This window comes from Bufo gargarizans, chromosome 10 (genome assembly GCF_014858855.1).
Source record: "Bufo gargarizans isolate SCDJY-AF-19 chromosome 10, ASM1485885v1, whole genome shotgun sequence".
NCBI classification, from domain to species: Eukaryota; Metazoa; Chordata; class Amphibia; order Anura; family Bufonidae; genus Bufo; species Bufo gargarizans.
The window spans coordinates 73,159,973-73,180,186 of NC_058089.1; the positions used below are offsets into that span (position 1 = coordinate 73,159,973).

Here is a 20,214-nt window from a genome sequence, read left to right on the forward strand (position 1 = left end):
ACATCCAACATACCTGATCCTCTTTTCATCCGCCCTCCCCATATACATAGATTTTCTTCATATCTTGACAATATTAACCTATGGGCAGGAATATTATTTTGTGCATTGATGGGAAGCCTGGCGGTTGTATAGTCAGATGTCAAGGGACTGAAGTTTCTTTATGCAACTAGTTCATCTTAGAACTCTCTGTTATGCAGGCGCATTGGGAAGGATCTTAGCAACACATTTACCAAATTGGAAAAGTTGACGATATGTGAGTATATTAAAAAAACAAACTTGTCTTCTTTTTTAATACATTGATAAATATGTATGTTATACTTCAAACATATTTAAGAACTTAATTAGTAGATGTTAAAAGGTACCTTTTGGATTGTTGGTACAAATTTTCATAATTTAGGTAATTGTATTTTCTGCAATTTCCTAATATATTTTGCTGGTAGAATATCTCGTGCTCCAGACTAAAGGGATCCATAGCTAAGGAGGAAAACCATGGTCTACAGTGTGCCTTTAGAATTATAATTTTCCTATGGCTGATCTCTAATATCCAGTTTTTGTTTTTATGCTGATCATGATCTCTAGTAAAGGGTAAAGCGCTGTAAACACAAATTACATTTCTCCTCCCATGTGACCGCTTGATTCAGGGTCCATGCTATATCTGGAGGAGGAGTGCATGGATCCATTATTACATGCAAGTTTTAGGGGGAAAGTTGTTTCATACTTGCACACTAACTTCAAATGTAGTATTCAACCTTTTTTTTTTTTTTTAGTTTATATCTTTACATCAAATCATAAACTTGTTACTTTTATTGGTTCCGACTAGACCATTTCTGAACTGTGCAGCCCTGTCTGTGATTAATCTGATGTTTTCAAGTAAAGTCGCTTCTTTGTAATTGCAGAGAATGTAAACCATTTTTTTTCCTTATAGTGGCTAAAAGGAAGTCTCTTTTCGATGACAAAGCTGTGGAAATCGAAGAACTGACATATATTATTAAGCAAGTATGTATCTGTATCATATACACTTTTTTTTTCTTGTATGTTTTTCACCTAATTCCTGCATTCATTCTATCTCTATTCACAGGACATTAATAGTTTGAATCAGCAGATTGCTCAGTTACAGTCCTTTGTGAGAGCTAGGGGCAGTCAGAGTGGACGTCATCTCCAAACTCATTCTAATACTGTGGTGGTCTCCCTTCAGGTGAGGTGGCAATATATTGATATTGACCAAGTGCTACAGTATATCATATATAAACTGAGACAGTGGGCCATGTAGTACAAAAGCAATTGTTCCTCATTGCCCCTTGCATAGGTTGGCCAGGAATGTAACCTTGGCGTAGAATTGCATTTCTCATAATCTGTGATATTCAGCATAATAATAATAATATTTCTTGCTAAAGAGAGGTGGCTAAGACCAGAGTTACTTTCATTTCTGTAAACATGTTATGCCCTGGGTAAGTTAAAGATGACCTTTCACCGGATTTTATTATAATTGAAATAAGTCCAGTGTCGGCGATCACAGCAAACCGCAGGTCAATTCAGACCTGCGGTTTGCTACGTTTATGGGTTATTCGGGTCTCTGGTGACCCGATAACCCGGAATAGGACTGTGATCGGTGGTGTGATAATACACCACCAATCACCATCCTGCGATTATAAGAGGTGGCGGTCACACCACCTCTCAGGATCGCTATTGATTGGCTGGCTGGGCAGGTGGGCGGGCAGAGCAGCAGATTTGAATTGCCGGAGCTCCTCTCCCCGCTCATACATGTCCGTGGAGCAGGTAGAGAGAGGAGCCTCCAGCTGCAGAGCCTGTAAAGTAATTTTTTTGTGCCATCAGGCAAAAACAGCATTTATCGCCCATATTCATGGGGGGGACACAGGAACCGTGGTATAGCCATGTCCTCTAGGAGGCGTTGACACTAGTAAAAGCTGTTAGCTCCTCCCCTGGCAGCTATACCCCCTCCAGCCTGGAGAGAGAGCTTCAGTTTTTTTCTAGTGTCAATAGGAGCTCCTGAAGATTTTTTTATTTTTATTTTTTGTTGTTTTTTTCTTCTTTCAGGTGGGAAACAGTGGTCGCCTAGCCTCCCTGTTCTCCCGGGGGAGCATGCCAGTGTTGGTCCGCCACGCTGCCTCCTCCCCCACAAGAAGACAAGGTGGACCAGGGCAGTCTCGCTCCCCTGCATCCCGCCAGCAGAAGGGTCACCCGTCCAAGCCCCTTTTCCAGCGTCCTGCCACTAAGGTGCCAGTAGCTGAAGGGGTGAATTCTTCCCGCCTAGCTGTTCCCCTCCCCCAGATGCCAGCTGAGCACCACCCCTGGTCTTAGGCACTTTTAACCCTTCCTGGCCAGCCATTTCTTTTAGGCCGGCGTCGGGTCATCGAGGGGTTAAATCAGGCATCCTCAAACTGCGGCCCTCCAGCTGTTGTAAAACTTCAACTCCCACAATGCCCTGCTGTAGGCTGATACCTGTAGGCTGTTCATGCATGCTGGGAGTTGTAGTTTTGCACCAGCTGGAGGGCCGCAGTTTGAGGATGCCTGGGTTAGATAAACAGCGCAGTTACTTACTATTCAAGAAATAACCCTTCATACACTTCTCCAGTCGTATAAAAAACAAAAACAAAAAAAACATTTAATATGGGCCCGGCCCCCTAAGCACACACAATCACCGTGCGGTACCAGACTGGGCCCGTACCCTGTCCCGGTCACAGGAGGACCTCTCATAGTCCCAATCCGCCCTACACGGCCGCTTGGTTGATACTTCCGCATGCACCTGCGCTATACAGGGAACCTTGAAGGATTCCCTATACGCCCTCCGGCGCTGTTGGCTGACAATCCTCCACCTGCGCAATCAAGGAGGATCTCTGACATTCCCAATCCACTCTCCTGGGTCGTTTGGTTGATAGTTCTCCACCTACGCAATTCAATAGAGGACCTCTGACATTCCCAATCCACCCTTCCCTGTTTGTTTGGTTGATAATTCTCCACCTGCGCAATCCAGTGGAGGACCTCTGGAACTTCCCAATCCTCCCTCCAGGGTTGTTTGGTTGATAATGCACAGCCTGCGCAATCCGGTGGACGGAACTCTAGAAGTTCCCACTCCACCCCATGGGTAGTTTGATAAGTCCGCAACTGCCAGGGGCGAGATTCTGAGTGGTAGACCTACGCGCACGCGGACCACAGCAAGACATCTTTCTCCTCTAATATCTCCGCACCCCCACCCTTCTTCCCTGGGTCATGCTCAGACACACCCTCCCTCCCTGGAGAGGGTCAGTCTAAAAGGGGGGGGGGGAATCACTGATTCAGACCCTGACATGAATCTGAAGCAATCTCCCAGGATTGCGTCTACGGTGGCCAGCAGTACTTGTCGTATGCATTGCCCCCTTCTATGGGCGGAGTAATTGCACTACTTTAGGATAAAGTACTTGCCTTATACATTGTCCCCTGCCATAGGTGGACTAAGTACCAGAACACTGGTTTCAGTGCCGAGGGTATACATTCCCCCTTCTGTAGGTGGTGGAATTGCATCTCCACTGGTTTCAGTACCTGCCGTATGCATTAGCCCCTTCCATAGGTGGTGCGATGACATTATCTCTGGTTACATTGTGTGTTGTAGGCATTACTCCCTTACTTGGGTGCAATAATTGCACTCCTACGGGGTACAGGACTCGCCATATGCACTAGTTCCTGCTGTGGGCATTAACCCCCCTTCATAGGTGGAGTATTTTCCCTACCACTGGCTTAAGTACTTGCCGTATGCATTCCACCTTCCATAGGTAGAGTAATTGCACTACCATTGCATACGGTCCTGACTGTTGCGCTATCCCTTTCCATAGGAGGAGTGTTGGACTTCACCGTGCTTCCTGTTGCATTAACCCCTTCCGCAAGTGATCCACTAGCGGGGAATAACTAAACATCTTGGGATGCTGCAATTCAACTACGCCATGGCTCTAGGTGCCTTCGCTTTCACAAGGGGGCATGGCAACAGTCGGTACTCTATAACTCTAGTGGTATACGGGTGCCGCCAGTGGATATGGTCGCCATTCCTTCCTTCTTTTGGCGCAGGTTTTGAACATGCTCATCCTCTGTCTTTTCAGGTGGTATGCCTAGCATCACTTATGTGTCCCAGAGACCGACCGACCAACCGACCCCCCCCCCCCCTCCCTATCTCCATGGGCCTCCACCATTCCTGTCGGTCATGATATTGTCAGCATCAATGCGTAGTGCATACACCATTGCACATATTTGAGTACGTTCCAGCAAGTCGAGTGTTTCACTGACTCTGTATTCTCTATCCACCACTCCTCCTTGCTGGCACTCAGGTGCAGTTTTTTTGCTAATGCTTAAGTTCACTGCAGTGGGACATCCCCCTCAGTTAGGGGCCCTACCTATATGTATATGTAGACTGCAGATATATTACGATGCAATCTACAAGAGGATCAAGATGGTAAAAGTGAATGACACAAGGTCTCATATGTATCCCACAAAGTTACCTCTGCTCAGTCAAGATGGAGACTGAGACAAGGGCAACGACATTAATTACAATTTCTACAGTGTTTTATAAGAGCAGAGTTACCTGTAGAGCAGTCTTTTCATATGCATGCGACGTCCGATTGCCTCCCGGCATCTGCAGCAGTATAGAGCGTCGGTAGGCTGCGCCCGGCGCTTTGAAATAGCCACCGGCAGATTACATCACTAGGTCACATGATCGGGACTTGACCAGTCACATGATCGCAGATCTTCAAAAGATCCTTAAAGGGGTTGTCTGAGTTATTTTTTTTGTTCTTTCTATGTTCCTAACTAGGCAAATATAACAACTTTACAATTAACTCACTTTATCTGCAGTGCCTGGTTTATCAGATTTGACTGAGGGTCACATGACCTGTGATGTCAGCTTCTCTCCCTGCTCTGATAAAGTTTGTTGCACAAGTCACTGTGCTGGCCACGGCCCCCCTTCACTGCCCAGCTGTCTGCTCGCTCCTAGGATTCTTAACCCCTTCAACTGCACAGACTGGGTAGCTGCAGGCAGTGACAATTCTGGGTACAGGAGCTGACAGACTAGAGAGAGCATTCCACAAGAAGGTAGGGGGAAGATCCTGTGTGTATTAGCAGTGTCATTATACAGGTGGGACTTGTAGTTCTACACTTACAAGTTGCTGTTGATTCTCCAAGCACTCAGGGCAGCTCTTGTATCCACTCCCTTAGCAGTGTCATTATACAGCTGGGACTTGTAGTCCTACACATACAACATGCTGCTGATTTTCCCAGCAGGCAGACATGTCACTCAGGGCAGCTCTTGTAGCCACTCCATTAGCAGAGCAGGGGGAGGAGCAGAGATTGTTGTTCTTTCATGTAAACAAGGGCCAGAAAAGATCCAGGGAAATAAGGAAATGTATATTATTTTTTTTGTATAAAACTTCCTTAGCTTAGTTATATATTGCTGCCAAACAGATTTTCAATGCTATATTATTATTATTTTTTTTTTTTTCATAACTCGGACAACCCCTTTAACCGATGTCTTCCGTATGATAAATAGTTAGATAAGAATCTAATACGGAAAGTGATGATAAATAGGATTTGTTCTTCAAGTGACATTCTATTATTTAATTGCGTTAGTCATATCTACCAATATGTTGCAATAGTATATCATGTGTCATATAGAATTTTTATTATAGTTTTTATCATTAAATATGACATATGCATTTTAAAATTTGCCACCTTGTATAAACCAATACCTATAGTCTGAACCGTCATACTCTATGTATTATAGAAGTAGAGAAATTGAAACCCCATTTTACCAGTGTCCTGAAGTACAACATGTGACGAAAAAACAATCTCAGAATGACCTGGATAAGTAAAAGCATTTTTAAGTTATTCACACATAAAGTGACACTGGTCAGATTTGCAAAAAATGGCCTGATCCTTAAGGTGAAATATGGCCGTGTCCTTAAGGGGTTAAAGGCTTTTGACACTTTTTTTCATTTTTGCACCCTGCTACTTTCAACATAAATTTGACAACACACCTGGCTGTGTTTGGCTATCTCTACTCCTTCCTCCTTTCACAGTAGCCCAGTTTTAGGCAAGGGCTACACAGTGACACTTGATGAGCGACACCTATGGCAGCCAGGATCGCCGAGTAGCGAAAATCCCATAGACACAGCTGGATTTCTTGCGACTGTCGCGGCAAGCCCATTAATTTCTATGGGATCACCACTGCTCAGCATTCCTGGCCGCGACAGGTGTCGCCGTGTACCCTTGCCTTAGAGGAAGGAGGTGTAGATGGGGAAGAACACACACACAAGGAAGTCTGGAGGGAGAGGGGTGAATCAGAGGGCTCTTTACAAGTTTAGAGAGAAAGAGAACACCCATGCCAGACTCTGCAAGGGGAATGAAAAATGACACAGTCCTCAAACTGTTTATGCTCAAGGGAAAATATATCCCTGATTGTCTGTAGAAGGGAAATTAAGCTATGCTGATGCATAGGGTGCTAGTGAAAGCAGCAGCATTCTAGACATACTACTCACTTCCAGTATGGCATACTTGGAGGGACATGTCCACATGAGAGAGGTCTGAATCTATGAGCAGGTAGCAAACTGCAGATATGAATGGAGAGAATTTAAAATTGAAGCTTAAAACATAGTGGTTAACTAATCTCTGTTCCCAGCTATGTAACCACCTAGATTCCAAGGTCAATAGCGACTGCAGAATCTAGGCAGTTAACAGAGCGAAGGGGATTCCTCTGTCTCCATCTGCCTCAACTGAATGCAGGTGCTTGATGCCTTTCCTTTGCAGCTGAGGGCCAAACATGACTATGTGCCTATTAGGCTGTGACACAGGTACAGTCTAATAGACATCTTGTCACTGTTACAGTGATATAGTGCATTGGTATACAAGACCATGCATTAGAAAATCCCCTAGTGAGATAAAAAAATTAATTAATGGCTACCGTAATAGTTTGGTAAATAAATAAGCTACATAAAACATTTTGCTGTAAGAAGTGGTTTTATTTTATGAAAGTTGTAAAAAAAAAAAATATGCACAAATGCCACACTTGTCACAAGCAGTGCAATAAACATAAATGTATAATAGTATGTTAACTGGGTGTGTTAATAAAGATAACCTACCCTCTGGAAATGCAGTGACACAAAAAAAATAAAAGATTATTTGAGACTTGCTCAAGAGTAATACAAAATTAAAATACACAAATTTGGTTTCACCATCATACTGACCCATAGATTAAAAGGAACTCGCTAGTGATGCTTCACCGTGAATGTTGTAAATATGTAAAGTTATTTTTTTTTCATTCCTGCACCAAAGTAGTTTATTAAACATTAATAATTCAGTTAGAAGTATCCCAAAAGGGTGTCATTAGAAATTACAGTTTGCTCACAAGAACTGGATCTCGTACAACAACATAGACTTAAAAGAAACAAAGTTATGGTTCTTTGAATGACGTTCAAATTTTTTTTTATTACATGCTATAGCGTGAAAAGTAGTAAAACATTAAAACAGATATTTTGTTTTGTTGTGATTATACCCATAAAATAATAGTAACCTGTTATGCTGCACAATGAACAGCACAGAAATAACATAAAATCTGTGTTGGAATGTCTGCTTTTTTTCACTCCCTACCATAAAGAGTTAAAATGTTTTACATTATTTGTGCCAAAAAAGTGCCACTCAAAATTCAACTCCTCTCGCAAAAAACAAGCCCTCATACAGCTGCTTCAGGGGAAACATAAGGGTTATGGCTCTACCAATGCAGTGAAATAAAAATGAGGAGTTGAAGTAGTTGCACTAAGAAATGTAACAATTAAGTCAAGGGTACCCTAGTCTTTAATAATGGCTGAAGACCATACATATATTTCTCGCCCAGTTTCCTTGGGGGACACAGAAGACCTTGGGTATAGCTCATCTCCATAGGAGGCGTGACACTAAGTGAAAACTGTTAAGCCCCTCCTCCACAGCTATACCCTCAGCCTGGAGAGAGAGACTGCCAGTTTTTGCTTAGTGTCCAAGGAGGCAAGACACTCCCTGCTCTGCAGGGCTCTTTTCTCCTTTGTTGTTTTTAAAATTTTTGATTTTTACTTTTTCTTTTCTTTTTGTTCCAGAATACGGGACAACAGAGACGCACTAGACCTCTCTGTTTCTCCCGGGGTTGAGCTGCGCCAGTGCCGGTCATCCGCACTGCTGCCTCCCCCACAGAAGGCAAGGTGGACCAGGGCAGCCCAGCTCCCCTGCATCCCGCCAGCGGAAGGGTCGCCCGCACGCCAAGCCCCTCTTCCAGCGTCCTGCCACTACGGTGCCAGTAGCTGAAGGGGCGACCCTGCTGGAACGGACCGAGGGCGAAGACATCTGTGGTGAGAGAGTGGCTTCTCCAGCCCTACGTCCCCTCCCTCCCCGGTCTCCTGCGTGACTGACCCCCCATAGGACTCTGGCTGACATTGCTTTACCTAAGACAGTTTTAATATGTTTGTCTCTTATAGCAGAGTGGCTATAGGGTGGCCCTGCTGGACCTAGGGTGGTCCCTGGGGTGCCGCAAGGCGGCAATCTGCTCCCTCTCTCTCCCGCCATAGATCATACCGAAGAGGGGGCGCTTACCGGTGCGCTGCTCAGGACCTGCTGCCGCTCCTGACGGCATGGGTAATCCTGGGCGCAGCCACAATTTAGTCCAGGCTTCGCGGCCTGCTGGCCCGCACCATCCGGTGCTCTTTCCTCGGGCCCCTGACTTTTCCGGGCCGCGGGGTGGGCACCCGCGGTCTGCATTGCATGTGCGCACTATGCTATAACTGGGCCGGCCGACCATCCGTCCGGTTGGCCGGACGCCGCAACTTTGGGCCCAGACATCGCGGCCTACTGGGCCGCACCTCACGCTCCTCTCGGGTCCCTGATTCTCCCGGCTGCCGGGTGGGCTCCCGCAGCCGGCATTGGATAGCGCTGTGTTCCAACGGGTCCCGGCCGGCCGTCGGTGCATTCTCTCATCCATGGCGGCGCGGCCGGCCGGGGCGCTGCATAGTTTGTTTAGCGGCCTGCTGCGCACTTCCGGCGCTCGGGTTGGGCACCCGCGACCGGTACGGGTGCTCCCGCGGCCGGCTTAGGCCCGGCCGATACTTTAAATACTTGCGGCCCCGGTCAGCCGGGCGACGCAAAAATTTAGGCCCCGGCTTCACGGCCTGCTAGGCCGCAACATTCTGGCCTCTGGGGGGGGGGGGGCGGGAACTCTCCAGGCGCTGAGTCATCCCGCCTGGAGGTTCCCCCACCCCCAGGGGTTCGCTGCGCCGCCCCCAGGCCAGATGCCGGTTAACCCTTGGGGTACTGGCCGGCTCCTGAGGGCCTGTACGACCTGTGCCCCTGTATGGTGGCCCCCTTTCTGCCTCAGGGAGGCTGTAATATTAATAAATAAATAATAATGATAATAGAAATAATAATAATAATAAAAAAAAAAAAAAAAAAAAAATACTATTATTTTGTTTTAAATAACTGGACTTGTGGGCTGCGCAGGATGCGGGAGCCTCATCATTCAGTACTGCTGTCTGTATGCATGCCCCCCTCTCTTAGGCGGTGTGTCGTGTTCCCCGGCCGCGGCGCCTCCCAGGCGGTTTTTTCTTGCCCTCGCCCGGGATTCGGCGCTGGCCAAGTGCATGCAAATTTTTTTCTGACCAGACTTCGTCACCCACTCCAGTTCTGGTGGCTGCAGGTGCATGACCCTCCTTCCTAGGCGGAATACTGCACTCTCCCTGGCTGCGGCCTGGCCTCATGCATGATCCCCCTTTTTCTAGGCGGACTGCTGCACTCTCGCCGGATGCTGTGTTGGCCATATGCACGACCCCCTTCCACAGGCGGGACGCTGCACTCACTGGATTCGCTGCCGGCTTTGTGCATGAACCCTTCCATAAGTGGAATATTGCACTCTTACCGGATACGGTGCTGGCCATGTGCATGAACCCCTTCCATGAGAGGTCTACTGCACTCTCCCCGGATAAGGAGGTGTACTGCACTTTCCCCGGTTACGGTGCCGGCCTTGTGCACGTTCCCCTTCCATGGGCGGAACACTGGATTCGCTGCCGGCCATGTGCATGAAACCTTCCATAGGCGGAATACTGCACTTTCACCGGATACGGTGCCGGCCGTGTGCGTGAACCCCTTTCATAGGTACACTGCACTCTCACTGGATCCGTTGCAGGCCATCTGCATGACCACCCCCCCTTCCGTAGGTGGTGTGCCGCACTCTCACTGGATTCGCTGCCGGCCATGGACATGTCTCCTTTCCTCAGGCGACATACGTGCACTCTCATCCATGGCGGCGCTCTCACTGGATGCGTGGCTGGCCATGTGCATGACCCCCTTTTCTGGGCGGAATACTGCACTCACTGGATGCGTTGCCGGTCAGGAGCCTGCCCTCTAGCTTGGGTGGAATGCTGGCACTTCCATTGGATACGGTGCTGGTCTTGTGCTTAACCCCCCATTATTACACGATCCACGGCTGTCCTTGTTTATGCTGTGCTGGACTGGTACACGTCCCCCGTCATTGGCGGAGTGGTGCACTCTCACGACATTCGGTGTTGGGTGGATTTTTTTGCACAATCACTTAATGATAGAATAACCTGTGCATGCCCCCTTTCACTAAAGTGGACCTTCCTGCGTTCTGCTGGATATGTGCGGCCATGGGCATGGCCCCCTTCTGGGCGGAGTATGGTATGTCCTACCTTTCCGGAGTAGGTTCTGGCCTTGGCATCCCCCCCTTTTTTTGGGCAGGCCTCTGCAGTGGTTGCCAGGTACATTTTCCCCCTTTTCTGGGCGGACTGTTTGCGTTCCATCGCATGCCGTGCTAGTCTTGTGCATGACTACCTTTCGGGTTGCACTTTGCACTTCCATTGCTACGGTTGGACTCTGGCTGATTCTTCGCTGAGTGACTATTTTTGCAGTGGGCGGACTTTCTTGTGCGCTCTATCCGTTGTTTGGGCCGTGTATGCCTTCTCCCATTGGTGGGTTGGCCTTCTCACTGCTTACGGGGCTGCTCGTCCGTATGCCCCCCTTTATCCTGAGATGTACTTTTTTCTCTTGGGATATGGTGCTTCCAGCAAGCCTTGCACTATTCTCTAAGGAGCTCATTCGGTCCAACTGTGTGGGCCTGAGGTGGTGTCCAACAAACAGCAGATGAATGCCCAATGTATTCAAGGTACCTACCTTTTTTATCAGTAGACGGGCTCTACTTGTTCGCTACTGCACCTGGCTGGGTGGTACTCATTCCTTTCGTGGCCCTTCCGCCCGGGGTGTGTTCGTGGTCCCTAGATGCGTACCCATTCGTTCTCCCGCGGCATTGTTCCCCTGCGCTAGTGGTCACATGCTCGAGAGTGCTGTTGTCTGCAGCGCCTCTCGAATGCTTCGTTGGCTCGTACAGGACTGCGATTCCCTTGCCTGCTGCAATTTCCTCCTCTTCGGATGCAGTGTGGTATGAGTCCTTCGTCTTGGCGCCTCTGCGCTTCTGTCTGATCTGCTGCCAGGTTCGGGCTGCTATTCTCTGGAAGGTCACCCAACTTCTCTTGGGTGCTCGATTACCCAGGTCCGGAGGACCTCCGCCTTGGGTTCGCCAAGGTATTCGCCTTCTGCGAGGCGGTGGACTGGGCGTCTCTCAGTGTAGCGGGTTCTGCTTTTCAGCTGGCCTATGGCTTCCCTGTTGCCCTCCCCTCCTCCTTTCGGTTGGAGGGTGTTATGCCGGCCTCTGTCTCCGCTGCCTTATCTCGCCGGCTTTGTTTGGCTCCCGCTCGGTACGGATCACTCCGATGTGGCTTCCCGCCGGACTTCAGAGGCTGTTCTTTCACTGTCCTCCCCTCTGGGGAGAGCATGGTTGTTCATGTGGATGGTTCCGGTGTTCCTTTTGGCCTCGTGCTGTCTCCCTGGTTCACACTGGCTGTATTAGCTGTGTGCCTATTTACTGAGTCTACCGCGTGCTGTCCTCCCGCTGAGTGCAGATTGCATGGTCCTGCTGTAGACTTGCCTTCTTGATAACTTGGGGGGACTACCTTTTTCGATCCGGATTGTCCTTTGATCTCCCACACCGGGGCTGTACAACGTGGTTACATCAGCATGGATTTTTGCCTGTCTTCTCCTGGTATCTGGCGGATCCTTTGGGTTTTTTCCATCTGTCCTCTGCTCCCCCACTCGGGTGGATACGGGACAACGTTGTTCGAGGGCCGACGGGGCTAGTTTTGTCGACCCTTCTGCCCGTGTTACTGGTCTGCGCCTGATCACATTGGGTTTTCGCCCGCTTGCCAGGCGACTCCAGCGGGTTCGCTACTGTCCACTCCTGGCTGTGTTTCGTCCAGGATCTGTCGTAAGGCTTGGGGTTTTTTTGTATGGGGTTCTGTGGGGAGCTGTGCATTCCCCACTCTGAATTTCTCTCCCCATGGTTCTGTCGTTTACTTGGGGTGTCTAGTGTCGGCGCTGTTCTTCCTCTTCCAGCGTTCCCGGCCCTCTGGGCCTGCCAAGACCTCCTTCCTCGGAGTGGCTCTTTGGTTCCTCTGTACTGTCCTTCGGTACCGCCCTGGGACTATATACTGAGCTCTCGGCGCTCCAATCTTGTCCTTGGGGCCGTTACAGAGGTTCTCTCTAACCCCTCTGTCCGGTACGGTTGTGTTCTGTATCAGTCGTTTCTCTGACGGGTGCCGGAATGGCCCTTCTTTTGTTACGAGCCTTCTGTCTTTTCCAGGACAGGGCTGTTCTACATCCCGTTTTTCTTCGTTCGTTCGTTCCTTCCTTCCTTCCTTCTGAAGGTGGTGTTTGCCTTTCGCTTCAACACCTCACCTATTTGGACGTTGTTTGGGCCTTGCCGTTTTTTTCCTTGGAGATCTCCGACTCTTGTAGATGTTCGGCCTCTTGGGTTTCCAGGAGGTCTGTGCATAGGGTTGACGGACTCCAGGGTGGTTGTCCTCCGCTTGCTCAGATTGGCTATTGCTGAGGTTCCCGCACCTAGGGCAGGGTTCTGTCTTGGTGTCACCGTTCATTTCACCAGAGCGGTCGGTGCCTCCTGGGCCGGAGGCATTGGGCTTCGGCCATGCATTTGGGCAAGGCGGCCACAGGTCTACCTTGCACGCCTTGACAAGTTCTACAGGGTGCATACTCTGACTTTGGCAGATGCTGCCTGCCCCGCCTGGGTTTGCGGGCGGCGGTTCATTGATGCCTTTCGGGTGCTTCACCTTGGTGCTGTGGTCCCTCCCCCTTTTGGACTGCTTTTGAACGTCCCAAGGTCTTCTGTGTCCCCCAAGGAAACTGGGCGAGAAAACGAGATTTTTGTATAACTTACCAGTAAAATCTCTTTCTCGCTCTTTCCTTGGGGGACACAGCACCCACCCATTCATTGTTTTTCTCTGTACTGTTTCCAAGTTTTTGTTACCCGTTGGGTTGTTGGCTTGTTGGTTCCTTGTTGGACTTTGCCTTTTCTCACTGCTTGGACACGCAACTGGCAGTCTCTCTCTCCAGGCTGAGGGTATAGCTGTGGAGGAGGGGCTTAACAGTTTTCACTTAGTGTCACGCCTCCTATGGAGATGAGCTATACCCAAGGTCTTCTGTGTCCCCCAAGGAAAGAGCGAGAAAGAGATTTTACTGGTAAGTTATACAAAAATCTCGTTTTTTCTATTTTGTCTTTCTAGTCAAAACTGGCGTCAATGTCTAATGATTTCAAGTCTGTACTAGAAGTAAGAACAGAGGTGAGTGTGGAGGTTTCCATCAGAGATGGAATGAAGAGAGAGTTGTTATTTTTGTTGGGATTTCTTCAGAAAGTGTATTTGTTTTAACATTTTGTCTTTTGTACAACAGAATCTAAAACAGCAACGAAGTCGCAGAGAACATTTCTCTCAGGGCCAGGTCTCGTCTCTCCCTCTTCATCACAACAGCATGGGTAATTCTATCAGAGTGTATTCTGAGGCATTTCCGGTTTCCAACCTCCTCTAATATCACTATTCACATCTGTCTTGTGTTGTCTTATTAGCATCATTGCAGTAAAACATCTTTGGCTGTGTTCTCATTGTCTGTCTTTCTTTGTTTTTAGGGACATCCGTTCTGTTTCAAGACGATTCCCGCAGACATGGTGATGTGACCATAGAGATGGATTCTAAAGTTAGTCAACAGTTGCAGCTCATAGATGAGCAGGTGAGGGCAAGAGAACATGGCTATCCTGGATGAAAGCTTTCACTGAAAATCGCTGCAGTGCAGTTGCCAGTAAACTTTTCAGTCCACAATTCAGCAAGTGAGCTGAGCTGCTGGAAGTAATTAGATGTCAATCTCCCCTCCCCGCAAATACAAAAATCCTCTTTGATTGGAAAATGAAGAAATGTTCTTGTATTGCACCCTTTTTTTCAGTGGAATTTTGTACAGGTGGAATTATGACAGTTGCAGTCTTTTTTTTTTTTTTTTTTTTTTCTCCCCCCCTCCCCCCCATTTCTTACTGTTTTCATTCGCAGCTTCCTCCCACCTTCACTAACACACAACCGGATCCAGGGGGTATAACCTTTCATCCAGCTCCCATACATCTGCACCCTAAATATTGTCGAAAGAGCTTTGTTCATGCTATCATTTGGAAGCCACAGTTCTGGGCTTTAATATCATAATTTGTTATATTCTAAATTTAAAGTTGTGGTATATTACATATGCTCACATGGCAGTTAAAGTGATAACCTATGAGCCCAAATAGTATATATTTTATCTTCAATAATTACACATCACAGTTACCATTGTATTCCCTTTCAGGATTCATATATTCAGAGCCGAGCAGACACAATGCAGAACATAGAATCCACCATAGTTGAACTGGGCTCCATTTTCCAGCAGTTAGCTCACATGGTAAAAGAGCAGGAGGAAACTATACAAAGGTAAATGTCTGCAGAAGCCACCATTACTTCAGTCACATGGTCCTGATCTCTTTGCCTCCTTAAAGGGGTTGTATCATTTGAGCAAATAGCATTTATCATGTAGACAAAGTTAACACAAGGCAATTGCTAATGTATTGTGATTCTCTCCATATTGCCTCCTTTGCTGTCTAGATTCATTTTTTTCATCCCATTATACACTGCTCGTTTCCATGGTTACAACTACCCTGCAATCTAGCAGCAGTGGCCGTGCTTGCACAGCAGTTTTTGTCCCAAACACCTCATATCTACGCTGCAGTGGTGGTTGTAACTGCTGGAAACAAGCAGTGTATAATGCAATGGGAAAATGAATGAAGCCAGCAAAGGAGGCAATATGGACAATCACAATACATTAATAAGTGCCTTGTATTAACAGTTTCCATTATAAATGCCATTTGCTGAACCGAGACAACCCCTTTAATGCTATTGTCCTCTAGTATTCCTCTAATATTTATCTTTTCTCAGAATTGATGGCAATGTGGAAGAAACACAGATGAATGTAGAAGCTGCACACTCTGAGATCCTGAAATATTTCCAATCGGTCACATCAAACCGCTGGCTCATGATAAAGATCTTTCTTATACTTATTGTTTTTTTCATCATCTTTGTGGTCTTCTTGGCCTGAGACTGTTGCCCAAAAACCAAAACCATCAGCACACTCCATGCTACCGCCATACAGCCGGCTCCTACAACAAGGAAGAATTTGTCATTGCTAGTGTGTGTAGGAGGGCTGGGTACATGTGGGATTGCAGAAGTGTGTTGATGCACATTCTTGGAATAAACTGTGCACATATTTGATAGTGTCATATGGAAGGATGAACGGTCGATGGCTTTGTGGGTGTATGTATGTATAGATTTATTATAAGCATTATATATTATATAAGTTTTAGCCTATGTAAATATATATGCGCACAGAGTCATGAGTATATTGTATGAATATGTGTAGCCTGAAAGTAGAATGTGTGTGTGTGTATATAAGAGAGCCTGTAAGTGTCTGAAGATGTGGGTAATTAGTTTATAGCCACACAGATTGCAACATTTGAAATGCTTGGAGAATGGTGTATGAGCAAGTGACTAATCTGAAGTGTCTTACTGGAACTCTTCCCAAATCAATCTGTGGCATTCAAAAGGATCGGCCAGGTTCCTCTGTCTCTGTACACAGACCTCATTGTTATTTTAATCTCCATATTGACTTGTTTTTAAATTATTGATTGTCCTTTAACATTATAAAAATAATACACCAGGCAAAGATTTACCCTCTTGCAGGGGATGATCCCATTGGCATGGATTGAATGACCTGGAGAGGAGGTTATTTTCAACATTCCATAAAACACAATGACTTTAACCCCTTTTCCCTGTTGAGTTTGGGGTCAACACTATGACCGTCAAACAATGTATAAATTGTATATAGTTTGGAATGCAAGAAGAATACAAAACATTTCAGCTCAGAAACCTGTGTTTGGCTTGTTCATTAGTAAAATTCTGATTTTGTGTGTGTATATAGGATCGACCATAAATGCTTGATTTCCTGGGGTTCATCCTTAGGACTCGCACAAAAGGACTGAAAAGCAGCAGCTAAGGATGAGTGAACTTGTGTTTTCAAGTTTGGCATACAAGGTTCGGGTTATATAAGAATTCCGTTATGGATTCCGCTACCACGGACCATAATTTATGGTCCGTGGTAGCGGAATCCATAATGGAATTCTTAGATAACCCGAAACGTGTACGTTGAACTTGAAAACACAAGTTCGCTCAACACTTGCAGCAGCCCTTTCACTGCAATATCTGGAACAGCGCTATCCATATTAGCTGTTCCTGATATTGCATGTCAACCCATTCAGCTGAATAGGATCCATGGTTGAGCACTGGCACTGCAATGAAGGTTCTGAGGCACTCCATTGACAGCCCCTGCCCCCGCAGTCTGCTGATTGTGTGGGGGAGGGGGGTTGAGGAATGGATTTTACTAGGTGCTGGATTTAGGGTTGTATTGGATTATACAATCTAGCAGGCGATTGTCAGGAGGGAAGGGATCCTTCCCGGCAATCGCCTGCTTGCTTGCACAGAAAACCGCTTCTATTACATGCAGCGATCTCCTCAGTACGGGGAGGAGTGACAGTTATGCCATCGCTCGTCCCCATGCTGTCGAGTTGTTTGCTGGCAGCAGATTGTGATTACACAGCTTGATCTACCGCCGGCAAACAATGACATTTTTTTTTTTTAACCATGCTTAAAAATCTGGATTGCCCGATGAACCAGCTTTTGCTCGTTCATTGGATAATCGGCTGCAGTATTAGACTGTCAGATCGCCACTAGCAAGCGTTCCTGCGAATGCGCGTTAACAATGAACTTGCCAACAATCGGCTAGTCTAACGCACGCTTTATTTTGTAGAGCTTCTACTCCATGATGAGATAACATTACAGAATCGCAACTGCTTTACACCACCTCTCTTCCCTGCTGCTGCATGTTCCATGACACCACTGCAGCCAATCACTTTCCTCAGCAGTAATTGACACCTAACTGCTGAGGCTAGCGCCATTCTTGGACAACCCTTTTTGCGGGTGAATATATGCTAAGGAAACATTCCCCAGCATTATGGCATAAACAGTAGACAAGACATAATAGATGCTTTTTTTCACATGAATTAGGCAAAATTCTTACCCTGCCATTTTCACAATATAGTAGAAATCAAGATTCATCAAAACCAGTAACATTTTGCCGACTGTGGCCTGTTTCTAGAAAAAAGGGGAATTTGGTATGGTCATTTGGTGCATTGACTCTAAAAACGGTTGCCTGGGTATGTATATATGTTTATTTTTATTTATTTTATTTTTTTTATTTACTTTTGCTGCAATTTTCTTATAATATCAATACACCATCTATGAAATAGCCCAAAAACTAAGCATTTCATTGGTAGTCTACTTCAACTACTGCCTTTAGCATGCACAGGTTAACATACACAAGAAAAACCCACATAAATGTTGGGCAAAATTGTCTGACCCTAAAGAAGCCAGCTCAGCATCATAAAGTAATCATAAAAAAAGCAAACTGAGACTCAACAGGCTAAAATAAACAGTAATTTTATTAAATACATAAATGACAAAAATAAACAAAAGTACATCTAAAGATGTGGTACTAATTACTCCTGAGGAATAGTATAACACAGATATATATAAATGGAGGCTTGTAATAAAATGCTAAAATGTCCCTGGAGGTGGAAGGAAAGATAAGTGATTAGGTGGGGCTGCCACAAAAAAAAAAAAAAAAAAAAGCACCAGAAGTTGTCTTGTTAGTGTTAAATCGCAAGGTAGCAATACAAAGAGGTAGTGCAACACAAAGGTAAGATATATATTAAACCCTAAAATAAGGGAAATGTCAAAAAGTGTATGCAACTACCTAAATTGTCACAGTGAATCACTATCAATGTATGCCTTCTTCCGGGGGCGCATGAAGCAGACGCTGAAACGTCTGTTGGGGTGTACGGCTCTCCTGAGGAATAATCTCCTCCTAACTTCATGGGTAGGTTTATGGGATTCTATTGTCAGTAATAGGAAGGCATTGTGTTTGCTTTTGCACTTACACTTTATCTCTGTTAGGATGTTTGGGAAGCATACATTGATAGTGATTCACTGTGACTGCCAGTTTATTGTTTGTCGTTTTTTACATTTATATACAATTTAGGTAGTTGCATCTACTTTTTGGCATTTTCCCTTATTTTAGGGTTTAATATATATCTTACCTTTGTGTTGGACTACCTCTTTGTATTGCTACCTTGCGATTTAACACTTAGGCCTCTTTCACCCGTTTTGACTGCGATTGCGTTGCGTTCAGTTTTTATCGCACGGGTGCAATGCGTTTTGCATGCGCGTGATAAAAAACTGAATGTGGTACCCAGACCCGAACTTCTTCACAGAAGTTCAGGTTTGGGTTCAAGGTTGTGTAGATTGTGTTATTTTCCCTTATAACATGGTTATAAAGGAAATAATAGCATTCTGAATACAGAATGCATAGTACAATAGGGCTGGAGGGGTTAAAAAAAATAAAAAATTAAACTCACCTTAATCCACTTGTTCGCACAGCCGGCATCTCTTCTGTCTTGTTCTGTGAGGAATAGGACCTTTGATGACATCACTACGTTCATCACATGGTCCGTCACATGATCCATCACCATGGTCAACGATCATGTACGGACCATGTGATGAGCGTAGTGACTTCAAACGTCCTATCCCTCACAGAACAAGACAGAAGAGATGCCGGCTGCGCGAACAAGTGGATTAAGGCGAGTTAAATCATTTTTATTTTAATTTTTTTTAACCCCTCCAGCCCTATTGTACTATGCATTCTGTATTCAGAATGCTATTATTTTCCATTATAACCATGTTATAAGGGAAAATAATAAAGATCGGGTCCCCAGCCCAATCGTCTCCTAGTAACCGTGTGTGAAAATCGCACTGCACTTGCTTGCGGATGCTTGCGATTTTTCACGCAGCCCCATTTACTTCTATGCTGCCTGCTTTGCGTGAAAAACGCACAATATAGAACATGCTGCTATTTTCATGTAACGCAAAAGTGATGCATGAAAATCACCGCTCATGTGCACAGCCCCATAGAAATGAATGGGTCCAGATTCAGTGCAGGTGCAATGCGTTCACCTCACGCATTGCACCCGTGTGGAAATCTCGCCCGTGTGAAAGAGGCCTTAAGAATGCTATAATTTTCCTTTATAACCATGTTATAAGGGAAAATAATATGGTAAATTTACGGTTATCAATTTACTAACATCATCTCCTAGCAAAAATCCGTGAACATCACAATGCATCCGCACTTGCTTGCGGATGCTATGCGAATTTCACGCATCCCCATTAATTTCTATGGGGCCTGCGTTGCGTGAAAAATGCAGAATATAGAATATGCTGTGATTTTCACACAATGCACAAGTGATGCGTGAAAATCACTGCTCATCTGCACAGCCCCATTGAAGTGAATGGGTCTGGATGCAGTGCGGGTGCAATGCTTTCACCTCATGCATTTCACTCGCACAGAATTCTCGCCCGTGTAAAAGGGGCCTTATTCCCAATGCAATAACTATTCTAGAACATCTTTTCTGTACATTGTTCCATTCCTCGTTATTGCTACTAGAAGCTTATTAATCAAGGTACAAGTGGGTGCTACCAGCTGGGAGTGGGTCCTGGCTCAGTCTAAGTGCTCATACACACAAACATGTCGGCAGTATACTGTGCACCAGCCCTGTGCACTCCCCATCATGAATGCGGACCAACTGACTTGAATGTGTCCACAATCTGCAAGATACGGATCGGATGC

General features: G+C 46.1%; 1 protein-coding gene across 2 annotated transcripts in view; it reads left to right on the forward strand.

Moving 5' to 3' along the window:
* Nucleotides 1-16,346, forward strand: part of STX5 (syntaxin 5) — a 33,159-nt gene extending 16,813 nt beyond the window's left edge. For both annotated transcript variants that reach the window (XM_044269931.1, XM_044269932.1), the window contains exons 4-11: nucleotides 198-253; nucleotides 926-996; nucleotides 1,079-1,195; nucleotides 13,641-13,697; nucleotides 13,807-13,888; nucleotides 14,039-14,139; nucleotides 14,737-14,858; nucleotides 15,360-16,346. In XM_044269931.1, the coding sequence (XP_044125866.1) occupies nucleotides 198-253; nucleotides 926-996; nucleotides 1,079-1,195; nucleotides 13,641-13,697; nucleotides 13,807-13,888; nucleotides 14,039-14,139; nucleotides 14,737-14,858; nucleotides 15,360-15,519 (766 nt within the window). In that variant the 3' untranslated portion in view covers nucleotides 15,520-16,346. The remainder of the gene's footprint in view (nucleotides 1-197; nucleotides 254-925; nucleotides 997-1,078; nucleotides 1,196-13,640; nucleotides 13,698-13,806; nucleotides 13,889-14,038; nucleotides 14,140-14,736; nucleotides 14,859-15,359) is intronic.
* The last annotated feature ends 3,868 nt before the right edge of the window (nucleotides 16,347-20,214 follow it).